We start from the raw sequence: 15,875 nt of genomic DNA, 5'->3' as shown, positions 1-15,875 counted from the left end.
TTTGGGTAGAGAAGATGATCAACCGATATAATGTAATGAGGTTTTATTATCATTTGCATAATAAACGGAAACATGATATGCCACTCGGAAAGGCATATACACTAACAAGCATGTCCACATGATCGCGGAACCCAGAAATCGGCCCATCCCTCAGATCTGTAAATAGATCTTCTATGGAACGCTGCGATGAAACCGGAAAAATCACACCCATTTCCCAAATATGTACACCACTGAACATACACATTTTATCATGTCTGTTCATGTAAAACGGTCAGGAGTTTGCATTAAAAAAACGTCACGACGTCAAAACGTCTACTAGAATAACGGACCAGATTTGAAAAAGTCTTTTGTCTTCTATGACTGGACTGGTCTTATAAGAAAATGCTTTTAAAATCTCAACGGGGTAAGCTGTACCGTCCCTCCCATCGCAGTTTCGCGGAACGTTCTCTGGCTAATGATCGGTGCACAGATAAGGTACATGTAGTCAAGCAGCAAAATGGCGATATCATCACCTCCTAGCTTGCCCTTAATCAAAACCATCCTCATCCCAATTCTAGACATCCTGATATTGAGGGTAAAAACTTAACTATTTTATTCACCCACGATGTCGTCTTCCTCCTGGCCGCACTGTATAAATCATGACCTTCATATTCAGCAATAGATTGGAAATACTCACCATTCATGACTGATAATATTTTACGACATACCGTCATTGTCGGCGTATATTCAAGGTCCATCCATTAATCTTCTTGAATTTGTCCTATTCATGTGGGATTTGGTGCGGATATTTTATCTTATATCATCTTGCGACAGTTATTACAAAGCCACATCAGCACAACCGGCTTGTGTTACAGGCTGAATGAAATGTCTACATAGCTGAAGTTGACAGCTAATCCTTGTTCTTTCGAGCGGTAAAGGTGTGACAAAAAAGCTTCGCGTGTGTATTCTTTACCATCAGTGCATTTGGTGTAAAGTTATTCCAACCATCCAACAACATATCGTTGACGCACAAAGGCCATTTCCGGTTGTACACAGTTCTGATTAGTTCAGTACATTCCATCCTGTTCCGGTGACAATACTTGTTGTCAGGTGAGTCAATCAATTGTATCTGAACAATGTCAAAAGTCTCTAAAACGCATTTATTTCTTGTCTAGTTGTTAACTACATTACATAACTTAATCATCTACCGTGCTGACATAAGTAAGATTGAGTTCCATGAACCCATACCTTCGCCAAAATGTCAATCTTCATGTTGTTAAATGCTGCTGGTGGTGAGAGGTCTGGTGGAACTTCGTGAACAATGAACTAGGCCGTACTCAGAAATCTAGACAAAAGATCACCTTCACTAACATCCCAGATGACCAGGTGGCCGATGAACTTAACAACTTTTTTGGAGAAGCAATGTCGGATAGCAATACCTTTGATATGTTTCCACTCCCACCCACCGATAACTCCTTAGAGCTCTGCAACATCGGCCAGGTCAAAGCAATGTTAAGAAACCTTAACCCTAGACAAGCCAGCGGCCCCGACGACTTACCAAACTGGGTCCTTAGCCTGTTCTGCGAGGACCTTGGCCCAGTCATCTGTCATCTGATGAACGTGTCTTACAACACGGGCATCATGCCGTCAGTATGGAAAACTGCCAACGTCTGCCCCGTACCAAAAACATCTCACCCAACCTGTAAGAAAGACTGGAGACCGATATCCCTGATCTCAACACTGGGAAAGGTGCAGGAGAGACTCGTGCTGAACAGACTCCTTCCTTTAATAAAACCCTGGATCAAGGACCAGTTTGCGTATATGCCAAAATCGTCAACCACAGCCGCACTGCTGAAGGCATATCAGTCCTGGCTAACTGACCTTGACAACAAGCAACCATCAGTTGTACGAGTTTTACTCGCCGACATGTCTAAGGCTTTCGATTAGGTTGACCACGGCATCCTTCTAAAGCACCTGGCAACCCGTGGAATCCCTACAAGAATGCTCACTTGGATTCAGAGTTACCTGTCTGGCAGGAAACAACGTGTCGCTGCCAACGGTCAGTTTAGCAGCTGGAAAGATGTGACCTCCGGAGTCCCACAAGGGGGAGTTCTGTCACCTTACTTATTCCTAGTATGCATGTCCTCTCGAACTACCAAACACGCAACAACTACAAATATTGGATACGCAGACGATATAGGACTGTCCAGATGCATGCCCTGTGTCACCGCGGAAACGGACGATACTATGAAGGAGAAAGCCGATCACCTTGACTCATGGGCAACACAGAACAACATGGTCATGAACGGCGACAAGTCGTACGAACTCAGAATATGCTTCTCTAGAATACCTCCAGTCCTTCCACCGCTCATACTGGGTGGGAAAGAAGTACCTGTTGTCACATGCGCCACCTACCTAGGATTCAAGATGACCTCTAACCTTAAGTGGGATAGCCATATTTCACATGCGACAAAGAAGGGATCACAACGTCTCCACTATCTTCGCTTACTTGCTAAAGGTGGTATGCCCCCAGACGACCTCACTACAGTGTACACAACCCTAATCAGATCCGTTCTGGAATATTCTAACGTGGTGTACGCCGGATGTAACAAAACCCAGTCAAAAACACTCGAATCTGTCCAGAAGAGAGCATCGAGGATTATCAACGGGAACGGAGGTATCCAGGCAACAACCCACCTGCCAGCTCAACCATAATTGATGTATAGGGCGGTGCCCATCTCCGTTTCATAGCCCTGGGGCCACACTGTGGTGCAATCACTGCAGCAGGGGGCTAGTCCACTGGCAGTGTAGTGTGTTTAACTTCCATACTGTTTCATAAGTATGTACCATTTTTATAAAGTCTTTGGTATGACTTACTGCGCCTCTTGTCCAGAGGTGCCCTACGTGGGGCTTGAACCCCAGACCTTCTGGTCCAAGTAATTTGAACCAGATGTGGCAGAGTAGCAAAGGCGCATACCACTACACCACAGGGACACCCCCTTCTAACAGTTACTTGATTTAAATTACAATGTTGACAAATCTATGTTGTAGAGGCGTGCGGTTGTGCCTTCATGTTTCGACATGTAATCTGTGACAGCTAACCCTGAGTTTAGTAGTAGCCACTCTGTGTTTGATGTTGCTAATGGATAAATACTCTTCTTCTTTATACAATGACCTAGACAGACGGCAAGTTCGGAGTTTGTTGCTGTAAGATTTATCCCTATTATCGTTGCGGATTTCGTTACGTAATCGTTGACTAATGGAGTGGAGTTAATGATAAGTGACAAATTTGTTCCTAAGCATACTTGTGGGCTCCAAACGAAGGCATAACCGCATTCCTCTAGCATGTAACGGACACCGGACGCCCAGCATTTTTGCCATTGGCTTCTAAGTTCAAGTTGGCATAACAGGGCGTCGGCTTGTAAACTGTCCGCTGGTACGTTGTTGCGTATCCTAAGAAAGTATTTCACCATGTATCAATTTTTCCGTCGTCCAATATAATGCCGGGATCTCAAATGTCTGTTGCCCTTTGTGGTCTTGGAGAGAGATATTCGATTACAGTGGGTTACTGGATTACATTTGCTACGGCCTGCTTGACAAATACACAACTATTACCGAAATATCAAAACACTTATGTTAACTCGACTAACTCTAGTGCCACCTTACCAACCAGTATAAGCATTGTGACATCGGTATGGTAACAGGGGCAGTTGCTATCTGCTTCGATCGTTATGTTTGTTTTATCCAATCAAACATCTCGATAAATCAGTTCCAATACAAATATTGATGGCACGACGTGTCAGCACATCTGATTGGCCATCTATTGAGGGGGAGTCATTTGTTTGGCTGCCCGGCAAACACCTTTGTTGTTTTACTAGTCAGGATAAGAAGTGTACCCGAGTCTTCAATTATCCCCAAATGCTTTTATAACTGCTCAGTTTCTTACTACTGTGTCCTTCCTCTGCCTCACCTGGGGTAAGTACGTTGTTGTTATGATACCTTCCATGATCTATAGAAACATCCTATTGAACTTTGGACAGTGCCGCTCTCCGTGGTTAGTACAGTGTAGAAAGTGTCAACACGACCGAACACCCAGGTACGCTGCTGTCAGCGGCTGGGCAGTAACGGCACCTGGTTTTTGAAAACGCATGTGATTTTTCGTATAGGAACACTGAAAAGGACAGAACTTTTGCAGTCTGCGATCACGAAAAGCTCCTGGCATCAGTGTTGTTTGCCAACATCTCATTACCTAATGTTGTGAAGGGTTGTGTACCTACCTCCTTAATGGGTCAGGGGTCTATCAAGCACACATGAGGGATGGTTAGGAGTGGAGGCGACAATTGTTTGACACCCTTCAATTGGGCCAATTTAGACAGCATGTAGTGCTTTTTCTATATACCTTATCTAAAAGCGTAATTGGCTTCTAGTGACAAGTGGTTAAATGGCTTCTTACCAGTATGTTCTACATCCTTCCCAATGTTTACCCCAGATAATTCATGTACTTCCTTGCGATGTTTGATGGCAACTTAAACTGGATTGGGAAGGTTATATTGCTTTGACTACTCGGGGAGCTGGGAGGAGAAGAAGGGTTGCGGAAATCAGCAGCATCTGTTGCACATTTCGGACATGTTCAGCTCTACAGGAGAGGACCTGTACTCACGTTACGTTTCCGCTCTAGTTCGTGACGTAGCGGGTGGTCTGGGGCCGTATAACGTACGGAACAGTTAGAACTCCAGCTCGCCTGGCGCTTCTCTTCTGCAATTAGTAACTGTCAGTTAGATTTAACGAGGATGTTATACCATGTACAACCCCTTCATTGAAGAAAAACGTACGTAACAGTTAGAACTTCAGGATGTAGCACACAGGATGTTCAGATGTATCCATATTTTTAGTATTTGGTAACTAACGTACACGGAAGATGAAACATTTTTATCTACGTTTTTTTCGACATCGAACATCGACACTTAGAATAGCCACTTGAATCACAAGGCTTAGCGTTTCTATTTTTGCTAGACAACTAATGGTGGTATGGTGCTGATATTATTACCTTTCAGACTACAATATGCCCCTTCTGAAATAAGTACTGTGCTGGTTTCTGTACACTAACTATAACAAAGTTATTTTGAAATGATGATAATATACTTCTTCTATACTGTTAACTAATTGTTGCTACCCTTTCACTTGCTGTCTGTTTGGCCTACACATATGTACCCTAGTTTTTAACCGCAAAATTGTTCTATATCTGTCTGCTAATAATGCCCAATAGCCTCACTAAACAGAGAAAAGCAAAGTCCCTGAATATGAAATTCAATGAACATTTTAAGTGATACCAATCGATGGATTGTCTGTGCCGTAACGGTCTGTAGAGCTTCTTCTTGGTTTAAAGTAAGTTAACGTCTGCCCCCTCTCGCCATATATTACCATACTCATAAATACAGCTGTCTACAAATTAACTTTCAATCGCGTACAAGTGGCCACAAGTTTGCAGAGTCGACAAGACTATAGATCTCCTTTCTTCTTGCTGTCATGAAAGCCTTGTTTATCCCGTAATCAATTTATACCTGACATGGCCAACAGCCTGACAGACTCGGCAAACATATGTTGCTTTAGGGTCTGTTGTTTCTGCTACATCAACTGAAAGTTATTATTTAGTTGTAGGCTACATTTGCACTCAGGCTAGTCATTAGAATATAAGTTAGTCTGGACTTGGGTCTTGTTCTCTTGCTTATTTCAGGAACAATTGTAGAAGATGCGTCAGTCGGATTGCGAGCCAGGAAATAGGCTCGACAATATTTTGTTCCCATCATGAGAACAGGTAGCTAAATTAGAATATTGATGACGAAAGTGGTAAATAACTAATTTTGCCTTGTTAGTGTAACCGGCATGTTAATCTACATAACCGTGTCTTTTACTCACGGTTCTTTCCTAGCAAAATACTTAATGACCTGTCATGTTTATTACGATGTTATCTATAAGCAAGGAAACAGTTGTCTTCTGCACTCTTCTGTAGAAAATGCATGTAGTAACTTCTCTCTGCAAACTGGATCCGTTGAGTCATCGCATAAAACGTCTTTTCGAAGCTGCAGCCTTCGTGAGCTGTTTAGCTAGATTCGCCACTGATACTTTACAAAGCCCCAGGCGAGCCCCAGTTGATCTGTGAAGATTACAGGTGATGACAGGCAGCCAGCGTGTTTGTCCTGACTGCCATGCCAGCTGCCTTTGAGAAGCAATATTCTGTGAGTGACAACGAACTCACCCGTGAGTCAAGTCTCAATCACATAACCGTTAGCACTAACAAGGCCAAAGAACAAGAATTCTGACTATTTTTCTTGTACATAAATCGGTTGTTTTGTCGGGCGGTACTTTGATGGGCAACCGCCGAGCTGTGCACCTAAATATTGACTGGAGTTGAGGTAAGTATATCATTACATGCAGAACTGTTCGTGATGTCACCAACAGGGCAATGTTTGCATTCTCCTGGCTTATCGCGCAATTTTGAAATCAGACACCAGCAACAGCACAGACAGTCGGTGCCCCTGGGTTGTGTGGATTCCAGATCATAACGTGTTTCATGAGTCTTACCCAGTCTTGGCTTTATTGCCCCTAAATAATGATCAAACAGGGTTTGTGAAGTTGTTTTAGATCTAATTACAAATCCTGAACGCAGCACTCCAGCTCTCCCGTTCTTACATTATTGCTTCCCCGTGTGATCAGCTTGCTAAAACACATCATTGCCGTGGGGGTCCTCGTGGCGTATCCGCCAATCTATTCCCGAGACCCGCCTGAAGTTTGTCAGGTTCACGGTTGCACCTGACTTCAGTAAGCCCTTCATCGGGCCGCCTGAGTCAACAAAGCTCTATAACACCGGGCTCAACAACGTCAACCTATCTCTTCATATCCAATTTCCCTTACTGTGATGACGAACAGGACAAGAATACCAATTGAAACTAAACAGTTGATCCAAATGCTCTATTGATGTTTGTGACAACACTGCTTACTTAACCCGAATGACGAGCTCAGGGGTCACACCTCGGTCAGGCAGGCAAAACCACCGTTAGATAGACCAGAGCCACGGTTACAGCAGGTCTGAGTAGAAATGTCCCAGATCTATACTGACAGGAGAAAGCCTCCAGTCCGTTCCATGGCGCGTGTATATGATCAGGACTTACAGTTTAATGGCGGGTTCTCCCGTACTTCTGTCGGACGCAATCCCCGCAAAGTCGGCTCGTTTCCCATACTGTACATTCATTACAGTTTAAAGTGGTAAGTTTAAGACCAGATCAATAAAAAGCTTTCATCGAAGCAGCAGAAGTTCTTTGAAGATATGACATCCATGATGATAGACGATAATAACAAAGTCCGTATGACCGTTAAAAGTGTTGTGGGAGAAGACCACAGTAATGGCCTGCTGTGCGGAGTGCAGTGCACCTGTACATATCAATATGAGACGGGGGAGGGGGGCATGCAAAAGTGGCGATATGAAGTTGGCGGAGAAACGCTGTCATTTTTTTCTTTAACAAGGGCTAATTCCTATGTTATAGATATCACATATTTGTGCTTTACGCTTTTGTTTTCATTTCGCATTTCCTATTTCTTATGGTAATTTGCACGCACAATGTTGTCCTGTTTCACGGTCAGGACTACCATCCTCCATTTAGCCCATACAGATCATTCAAGTCGGAAGTTGATCCTCAGGTCGTAGTTTGTGCCCAATGATTAGAGACCAGGCCATTGAAGCCCGTTTACGTTCACCACAAGGCACTTCGACCAGATGAGATGCCTTGCGTTATTTGGGATTGAGTTCACCTTCTTTGACCAGTTCTTGTCTACTCATGGTCTTACTTCCCTTGTGTGTGTCTTAACATGTAAACCTCTACATTTTCCTCCTCTCTTCCGTTCAGAAACAGATACATTGGAAATGCATTATAATCTCAACATAATAATAAAACAAAAGAGGCATAGTATAGTTTCCGGTTTAGACTTGTATGATTGAAATTAATTGCAGGCCCGGGGTTAAAAAGCCTTATCACACCCTATTGGGAGGTACTACAGTCACACAGTCGCTCTAATGTAGACATCTTACTCCTAGGTTTAACAAAGTCAGGCGTATGGTAGAAACACATTATTTAGATTTGTATTCCTTATGAAACTAGGCAAGCCATATTTCATAAACCCTGTATGCTCATACACCTACAACTGCCTAAGAAGCTAGAAGAAATTGAACATGTACATACCGGTATTAATTAGTATTTAGATGTAGTTAGATATCACATTTTTGTTATCACTGTAACTATACTTCTACTTGTCACCATGACCTGTACTTAGCTCATCAAAGCATAAACGTGCAATAAAGGTCTTTCATTCATTCATTAATCCTCATACAGAAGACGACGTGATTATAATTGGCAGTGCTTGTCTTATCTGATGACATTGACAGGTCCATGCACATCAGTCCGTGTGCGTTCTGTCACAGACTAAAAGCTCGTTTTCTCCTGTGGACTCTGACATGCTCTCGTCAAATATTCTCACGGCGTCTTCCCCGACGGTATGCCATGTAATTCAGTATTCGCCTTGGTAATTTAATGGCAGGGTTGGCATGAGCAAATCTTGACGACTACCTGACAGAAATACACATTTTCTTCTCGTTCTATCCCACAGCCAGCTGTGCAGTTCCCTGATCCGTGGGCGGCTGGCGGAGGAAGACTCTAAGGTAGCTGGCCTTACTCAACTTACTGAACCTGAAGACTCCGACAAGGGAGGACGATTTGTGGTTGAGCGGTAACACGACACCGCTTAGCCCGGGCCTGCTGCCGGCAGAGTTCCCCCGGAAAAGAACTCTCACAGGCCCCTCAGTCGCTCCAAAAAACACTTTAACTGGCTCTTAGCTGCACTTCTGGCGACAGGTCATAAACAACAAGAGATCTTAGCGGGACGTATTTTGGAGTGAACGCGCATTAACGGCTGCAGCGGAACCAGGATATTCTGACCTGAACTTTTGGCTTTGTACAGCGATAGATGCGACCGACGGCATGCCGGGGGGACGGCGTGTTGTGGTGACTCTTCTCGTTTTTACGGTCCTCTCAATACAGGTACGTGTTACTCTAACTGTGGACATGGGCCTCGTAACGATAGAACTCTAACAATTATCGCAACAAGCCATCAGCACCTATAGAGTTAGTGGTGGTACGGTAGGGTGGCCTATAAATGGTTTACTCAGTACCAGTGGTGTAGGCATGTTACCGTTTGTATATACATGCAGTGTTGGGCTACATGTAGGTTAATATGTTCCAATGCAAATATTGATTAGAATGATAGAAGGGGAATTCAGTTTGTGTATGTTTCGAGTTCCCACATTTAACTCTTTTGTTTGCTGCTGTCGTTGCTGTTGTTACTCCGGGAAGGAGGAATACCTCCTTCTGGGAGTATTGGGAATGCATTTGTTTGCGCGTTCGCAGCTATAACTCACGATCCCGTTGTCGCATTGGTGTGTAACTTGGCATATCGTTTACCTGGTTGGGCGTGGTTTCATGCACAATGTCTTTGTTACGCCGTAACTACTTTTATCGTCAATGCAATATCGTAATTGCACCCCTATAATTAATGGTAAGGGCCACTGCCTTGGCATAGCGACCATGTTATAACCCGTTACGCTTGACTGCAATACTTCAGGCAGATACGGGGTACGAAAATGTCCTACTTGCTATGATCGTATAGTCACTGTTACATTGTAAAATAGACAACGTGCATCACCACACGCAACCTAGCTAGCGATATACCAAGTTACATACCAATGCGGGAACGGGAATTGTGAGTTTGCGCTGCGAACATGTGCCGAGTGAGCTTCAGTCTGTGTATTAAGTATGCCGTGTACAATCGCAGGTCGCATACTAGTTTGGCGCACGAGACGGCCGTCGCACTTTTACGCACAGTGTGAAAATGGGATATCTCTGGACCTTCAAACTTCTCACACTTGTAGTTTGTAATACGGAGGCTGTGACAATATAAAACGTTTACGCAGGGGATGAAAGATTGTTAAGATATCTCTCTCAGAATAGTGCGCGCAGGCCGCGGCCAGACACTTCCGGGTGTTTTCAAAGATCCGGTGACCTTTGACCTTCGAGAAATGTTACGATAATACAAATAGGCCGATAGCTATAGATCAGGCATGCCTGCAATAAATTGTGGAAAGAGGATTTACTGCATATTTGTGATTTCTGAAACATTTTAGTTGTAAGGCTGAATGGTTCGTTGATCTTCAAAAGAAGCCATCTAGATCTAAATTTGTGACTTTTCCCGGAATTTCTAGATCCTATCTGTGCCATGTTGTAAAAACGTACTTTTCAACAGGTTGACCCCTTCTGTATTGAAAGAAAAAGATAAATAAACACATTTTCTTTACTTGCTATAAAACACTACTTGGACTGTACAGAGATGCAATTTGTGTGGGTCAATATTTTTACTTCTTTAATTACCGCTTATCAAAAATGCACTTTTTACATAGTCTCTACCAGACTAACTACGCCAGGGTTTCACTTGCAGGCTCCGTCCTAAACGGGCGAAATATGATCGTCACTGTGGACTGACTCTACTGGCTAATTATTCCTTTTTCTGGTGAATTGTACGATTCATACGCCCGTAAGAGGGCCTGGTGGAGGCTACTTTTCACACCTGGCACCACATACAATCCACGATTCCGTTGCTGAATGGGTATGTTAAGTCAGCCTGAGTGTCATCCTGTTTCAGTTCCAGGCTCTAGAAATAAATTGTCTGTGATTCCACACCTTACATCAAGATCCATTTGCTTACAGCTGAGCAGGTCACTAGCAAAGGAAATGAACAAACACCTCACCCAAAATTTACAGACTATAGATACTTCACGGAGAATTGTGTCCTACGGACTTTTGTTGTTGTTGTTCTTGCTTTTGCTTCGTAAACATTTCCACTAGCGGGGTTTATAAAGCAAATCTAATTTCAGTGAACGGCTACCCAGTAGCAATATGCTTTCTAACGACTGGATATAATAAGATTGAACATACTGTATAAGCAGTTGGCCTTAAGAGTTGTAGGCCGAAAAATGGCGAGAGTGAAAAAATAAATCGACTTATCTTTTCCGGGGATTCCAATAATATCAATTTAATGAATAGACTATACAGGTGACACGTTGATGAAGGTGAGACATCCAGGTAATAAGATACGCCAAAAATAGTTACTCAAGCAACTGGATAAAATTTTGAAACAGTCAAACGTTTCAGACAGCATCCGCTATCTTTCGTCAGTGACTAAAGAAAGATCTGGTAGAACTAGGTTTTATACCTTGTCTTGACTTACTATTCTATTGAACCATCATTAACATATCTATTCAGAGTTATGGTATAAAACCTGGTTCTACCAGACTTTCTATATTCACTGACGAAAGACCGCGGATGCTGTCTGAAACGTCTGACTGTTTCAAAATTCTATCCAGTTGCTTGAGTAACTATTTTTGGCGTATACAGATGACATTAGACAGTATCATTGGATCCGAGGTCGGGACTAAGGTGGGTAATGATAAAGGTATTCTCATAGCCTTTTTGAGGCTGTAGGGGTAGCGGGATAGTATCCGCTGTGTCTGGGGCGCGGAGCCCGGTTATCTCTCTCCTTCCACCTTTCATCGCCTTGTTATATAGGCTATCCTGGCACTAGGTTGAATTACTCCAGAATCTATAAATAGATTTTGGGCGCCTCAAAACCAAACCCTAACCTAAGAGTGAAATAGGAGATATCAAAACAATGGACGGTCCGTGGACAGCGTGGTTGCTATTCTTATTAATCCATCAAGCCAACATCATTACGACTAGAAAAGCTCAGCCTTTCGCTGCTATTTTACGTTTGACATGAGCAGCCCTGTAAAGAGTTTGGGAGAATCTTGGAGCGATAAAATGTTATTAGAAGCTCTACGGAGGCTCTGTGTGCGGAGGCATATGTTTGAGAGGAGAAAGTCAAGATCATGTTGCCCGACGCGCCTGCGCAGCTGTGTGCGGCATTTGTCATCACTGATGTGAGGTCAAGTGTTCTGGGCTTGCTAAACCACCGGAAACGCGCGGCCGGTAAGGGGGAGAGGGTCCTGTGGCACAATGTCAACAATGGCACAGGCCTTCCGCTCTGATGTCAGTCCTACAAACTTGAGAAGGCCTGCCATCAACGTTAACTTAAGGAAAAGACAGTATTGTTGATCAAGTCTTGTTTGTGTGCTATGTTTTTTCTGCACGTTGAATGACACATACACAAACTCACACACACACACACACACATTAACACACACACATTCACACAGACACACACACAGAAACACACACACACGCACACAAACGACTAACAATATTATTTCCAAAAGCTCTAAGTTACTAGCTGAGGGACGTTTTCCCTGCCATGTCTTATATACCGTGCAGTATGTAAACATGCTGACAGGGTGTGAGATTTCTGACAAACAGACAGTCTGGGCTACAGCCTGTTTTGTCACCTGAGAAGAAACACTGCAAATGAGAACAACTGTGTGTCTAAAAAACGCTCCAATCAAACAAACTGTAACACCGTAGGATGTTGGAATAGTGACCAATTGGAAAACGATTAATTTTGAATGCGGTAATATTTAGATAGATATATATATCCCTGTCCTATGTTCACGTAACCTAATACCAGTTGGCCTGGGTTAAAATTCACCACCACCGCCCCACGCTGAAAGTGGGAAAGACGTAAAACAAGATATCTTCATGAACAATTCTATTCATGCAAATAACTTACACATTTTCATAATATATGCTTGGTCATAAACACCTTTATCTAACTTACACATGTTGCAATATTGACAGTCCTATAATTTTCCAATAAGATGATTTATGGTGTTTTTGCATTAATTATGCAAATTAGGGATTCATTTGCACCATTGGTATCTGTTGATGCTCCACTTTCCATAAACTACATATGGTACATGTATCTGAGTCTGATAATGTAAAACACTGCAAATGTAGATGTTCCTCATTAGCTATGCAAATTAAGTCACAATTAGCATAATGTGCACTTCATTATGTATATATCTGTCTAAGCTACCTGCATGATGGCAGCTTCTACGCTCTCGAAGATTACTGGGAAGGTTGTCCTCCTCTGCATGCTCTTCTGTGGCATGTTCTTCAATTAGCATAATGTGCACTTCATTATGTATATCTCTGTCTAAGCTACCTGCATACTAAGTATCATATTGACAGTCCTGTAATTTTCCAATTAGATGAGATATGGTGTTTGCATTAATTATGCAAATTAGGAATTTATTTGCATAATTGGTATCTGTTGATGATCCACTTTCCATAAACTACATACGTCACATGTATTTGAGTCTGATAATGGAAAACACTGCAAACATAGATTTACCTCATTAGCTATGCGAATTAAGTCCAAATTAGCACAATTTGCACTTCATTGTGTATATCTCTATCTAAGCTACCTGCATGCTAAATATCATGGAAATCCGTTGTTCCTTTGTTCAGTTATTCTCCTTAGAAGATTTTCACAAAAATGCCCCTGCAGTTCCAGAGGAAGCTGCTAGAGTGCCCAAACCTACACCACTTCTTTATCACATCACAAGCTATCTGCCATCCAAAAATCAAGACCACAGTACGTCGAGGTTTAAAGATACAAAAATTGAAGTTCTGCTGCAGTACCAAGGTCACATACCAGGGGGCCCAAAATCGACCTTGAATTTTGGCTTCACAACACCCGCCCACATACTAAATATCATTGTAATCCATCAAGAGGCCCTTGAGTTATGCTGACTGGAGTGGTGCGGAAACACAAACAGACCCACAGACAAACAAACAGACCCACAGACACACCCAAAACTATATCTCCATTTTTCATGGAGATAATAAAGAAGGGTGAGCATAGCATGAACAACATATACTGACGTGTTAGTCCCGATGTGCTTCCAGGCGTTAGTTTAGGCTTTGGATTTTTTAAGGAATTACACCAAAGGCACCTCGGTGGGTTGTAAGTACCCTTATCGCAACTTAGCAGTTCCGTAATCCCTTCCACTGTGTCTCGCCTTAGTTCAAAATTTTCACAAAATTTATGTAGCCAGGATTGTTTGTTTTTTCAATGGAAGGTTGCCAGGGCTGCTTGGCATGCAACTTACGTTTGGGTTTAATTAACTCTTAAGTCAACAACATAAAACAGGCTGCTTGGTTGTATTTCTGTCCGGAACACGTTTGGAAAGGCCATTAATTTACACATCTAAAGTGGGACCACTTAGTATTGCTTGATGTCCTAGCAGCGCTAGACGTTTGAAAAGGGAGAAGAAAGAATGAAATGACTCTTTGTAATGGTTGTATTATGCAACTAGCAACATGCTATGAGGTATGCAAACTACTTCAAATTTGGGAATTTCTGGCTTTTGTGGTCATAAAGTAGATGTGACATCCAAAGATGTGATAAATGTGATATGATTCCGAACCCCTGTTCATGCCCATACTCACCATTCATCTAATATTAAGGTTAACTAGGCAATTTCGATTGTTTAAATTGAATATTCAAACCTCCATCTTAAATTGATAAAAAACCTAAATCTTGACATGCAAATAGACGAATTTCACCGCCCACATGCTTGAGTGCTAACGTTATAAACATGCCCTAGGCAAGTATGTTGTGACTGAAAGACCAAACGTAGGCGGCCTGTGAGCAGCAACTTTACTGTTTTCCTCTCTGCTTAACAAATACGGTTTCTGAATGCGTAGTAATGAAATGCCATACACAGTTTCATGACTGAAAACAAAATGATTTGTGTGTATGTAAGACGTGTGCCATGTATCGTCCATTGCCTAGTATGTACTTGATTGGGCAGCATTGTAGAAGTCGTTACTTTGTATATTTGTAAACCACAACGCTCTCGCCGGAACGGCTCTTTATTTACTAGAGGTGGGTGTTAGATAGGAAAAAAACGAAATTGTACAAGTGAGCTTTTTGGTTGTTTTTCTTGTGTATCTGAAATCGAACTGTGAAGTTTTGGAAATCTACAACAAGATTGAAGGCTGTTAATAACTAACATCAAGATGTTTACTCTGAATGCAAAACACAATTCTTTAATCAATCTGAACTGAAAATGGAAGCCATGTAGGATCTAAGTCCCTCGTGCATCACTTCCAAAAGAACTGGGTCATAACATTGCCTATATGTACACGCATCTACATACACCCATGAAGCTGCATAGCTACAAGAGTGCATATATCATTATGGCGCATGAGCCGAAAACCGGTATTCGCGTCATTTTGTATAAATCATAAACAGTATATTGACTTGCCATGGCTTTTACCGCTATTTTTGCAAACATCTGATTTCTGTTAACATCTTAACACCGTTTCCAAAACTAAGCCCCGCAAAGAAAAACTTTAGACGATTAGAGTTACGTGGAAGTTCTGCAAAGGCGAGAAATTGGATAGGCTGATGTGGGTCCGAGCATTTGACAGATCTTTCAGAGAGCGCTCACTGTGATCCTGATTTTACGTCAGCGTCACAATACTAAGATTTACTGCCGTACATGCCGACATTGTGACGTTTGTTACACCTGCCATGTATATGCTGTTCATGCCAAAGATTCCATAGATGTGTTTGTACACATCAAGTCATCATGCTTTACCGGAGAAGAATGCCTTGACATTTCCCTTGTGCTGTGAGGAAATGTTTGCATACCTTTAGAGTTCATACCCATTTAACTAGCACACAGAGGGCGTGGTCCTTACTCACATGATACATTCAGACAGCCATTTTCTATCAAAGATGCCCTTGCTTTCATTGAAATGACTTTAGATATCTGTTACAATATTAAACCTTGCACAAATAGATAAAAGCCGCAAGGTTAACACGTGCCAACC

The 15,875-nt window shown here is 42.4% G+C and overlaps 1 protein-coding gene across 5 annotated transcripts in view; it reads left to right on the top strand.

Annotated features, from left to right (window-relative positions):
* The first annotated feature begins 3,815 nt into the window (after positions 1–3,815).
* LOC136446729 (secretin receptor-like) overlaps positions 3,816–15,875 on the top strand; it is an 83,272-nt gene continuing 71,212 nt past the window's right edge. For 2 of the 5 annotated variants that reach the window (XM_066445256.1, XM_066445257.1), the window contains exons 1-2: positions 3,817–3,954; positions 8,638–9,068. In XM_066445256.1, coding sequence (XP_066301353.1) covers positions 9,009–9,068 — 60 coding nt within the window. In that variant the 5' untranslated portion in view covers positions 3,817–3,954; positions 8,638–9,008. Of the gene's footprint in view, positions 3,955–8,637; positions 9,073–15,875 lie in introns of all 5 variants that reach the window. The other 3 variants (XM_066445258.1, XM_066445255.1, XM_066445254.1) reach the window with 3 other exon arrangements.

The sequence above is a fragment of the Branchiostoma lanceolatum genome, chromosome 13 (genome assembly GCF_035083965.1).
Source record: "Branchiostoma lanceolatum isolate klBraLanc5 chromosome 13, klBraLanc5.hap2, whole genome shotgun sequence".
NCBI classification, from domain to species: Eukaryota; Metazoa; Chordata; class Leptocardii; order Amphioxiformes; family Branchiostomatidae; genus Branchiostoma; species Branchiostoma lanceolatum.
This window is presented reverse-complemented; position numbering and strand designations above follow the sequence as displayed.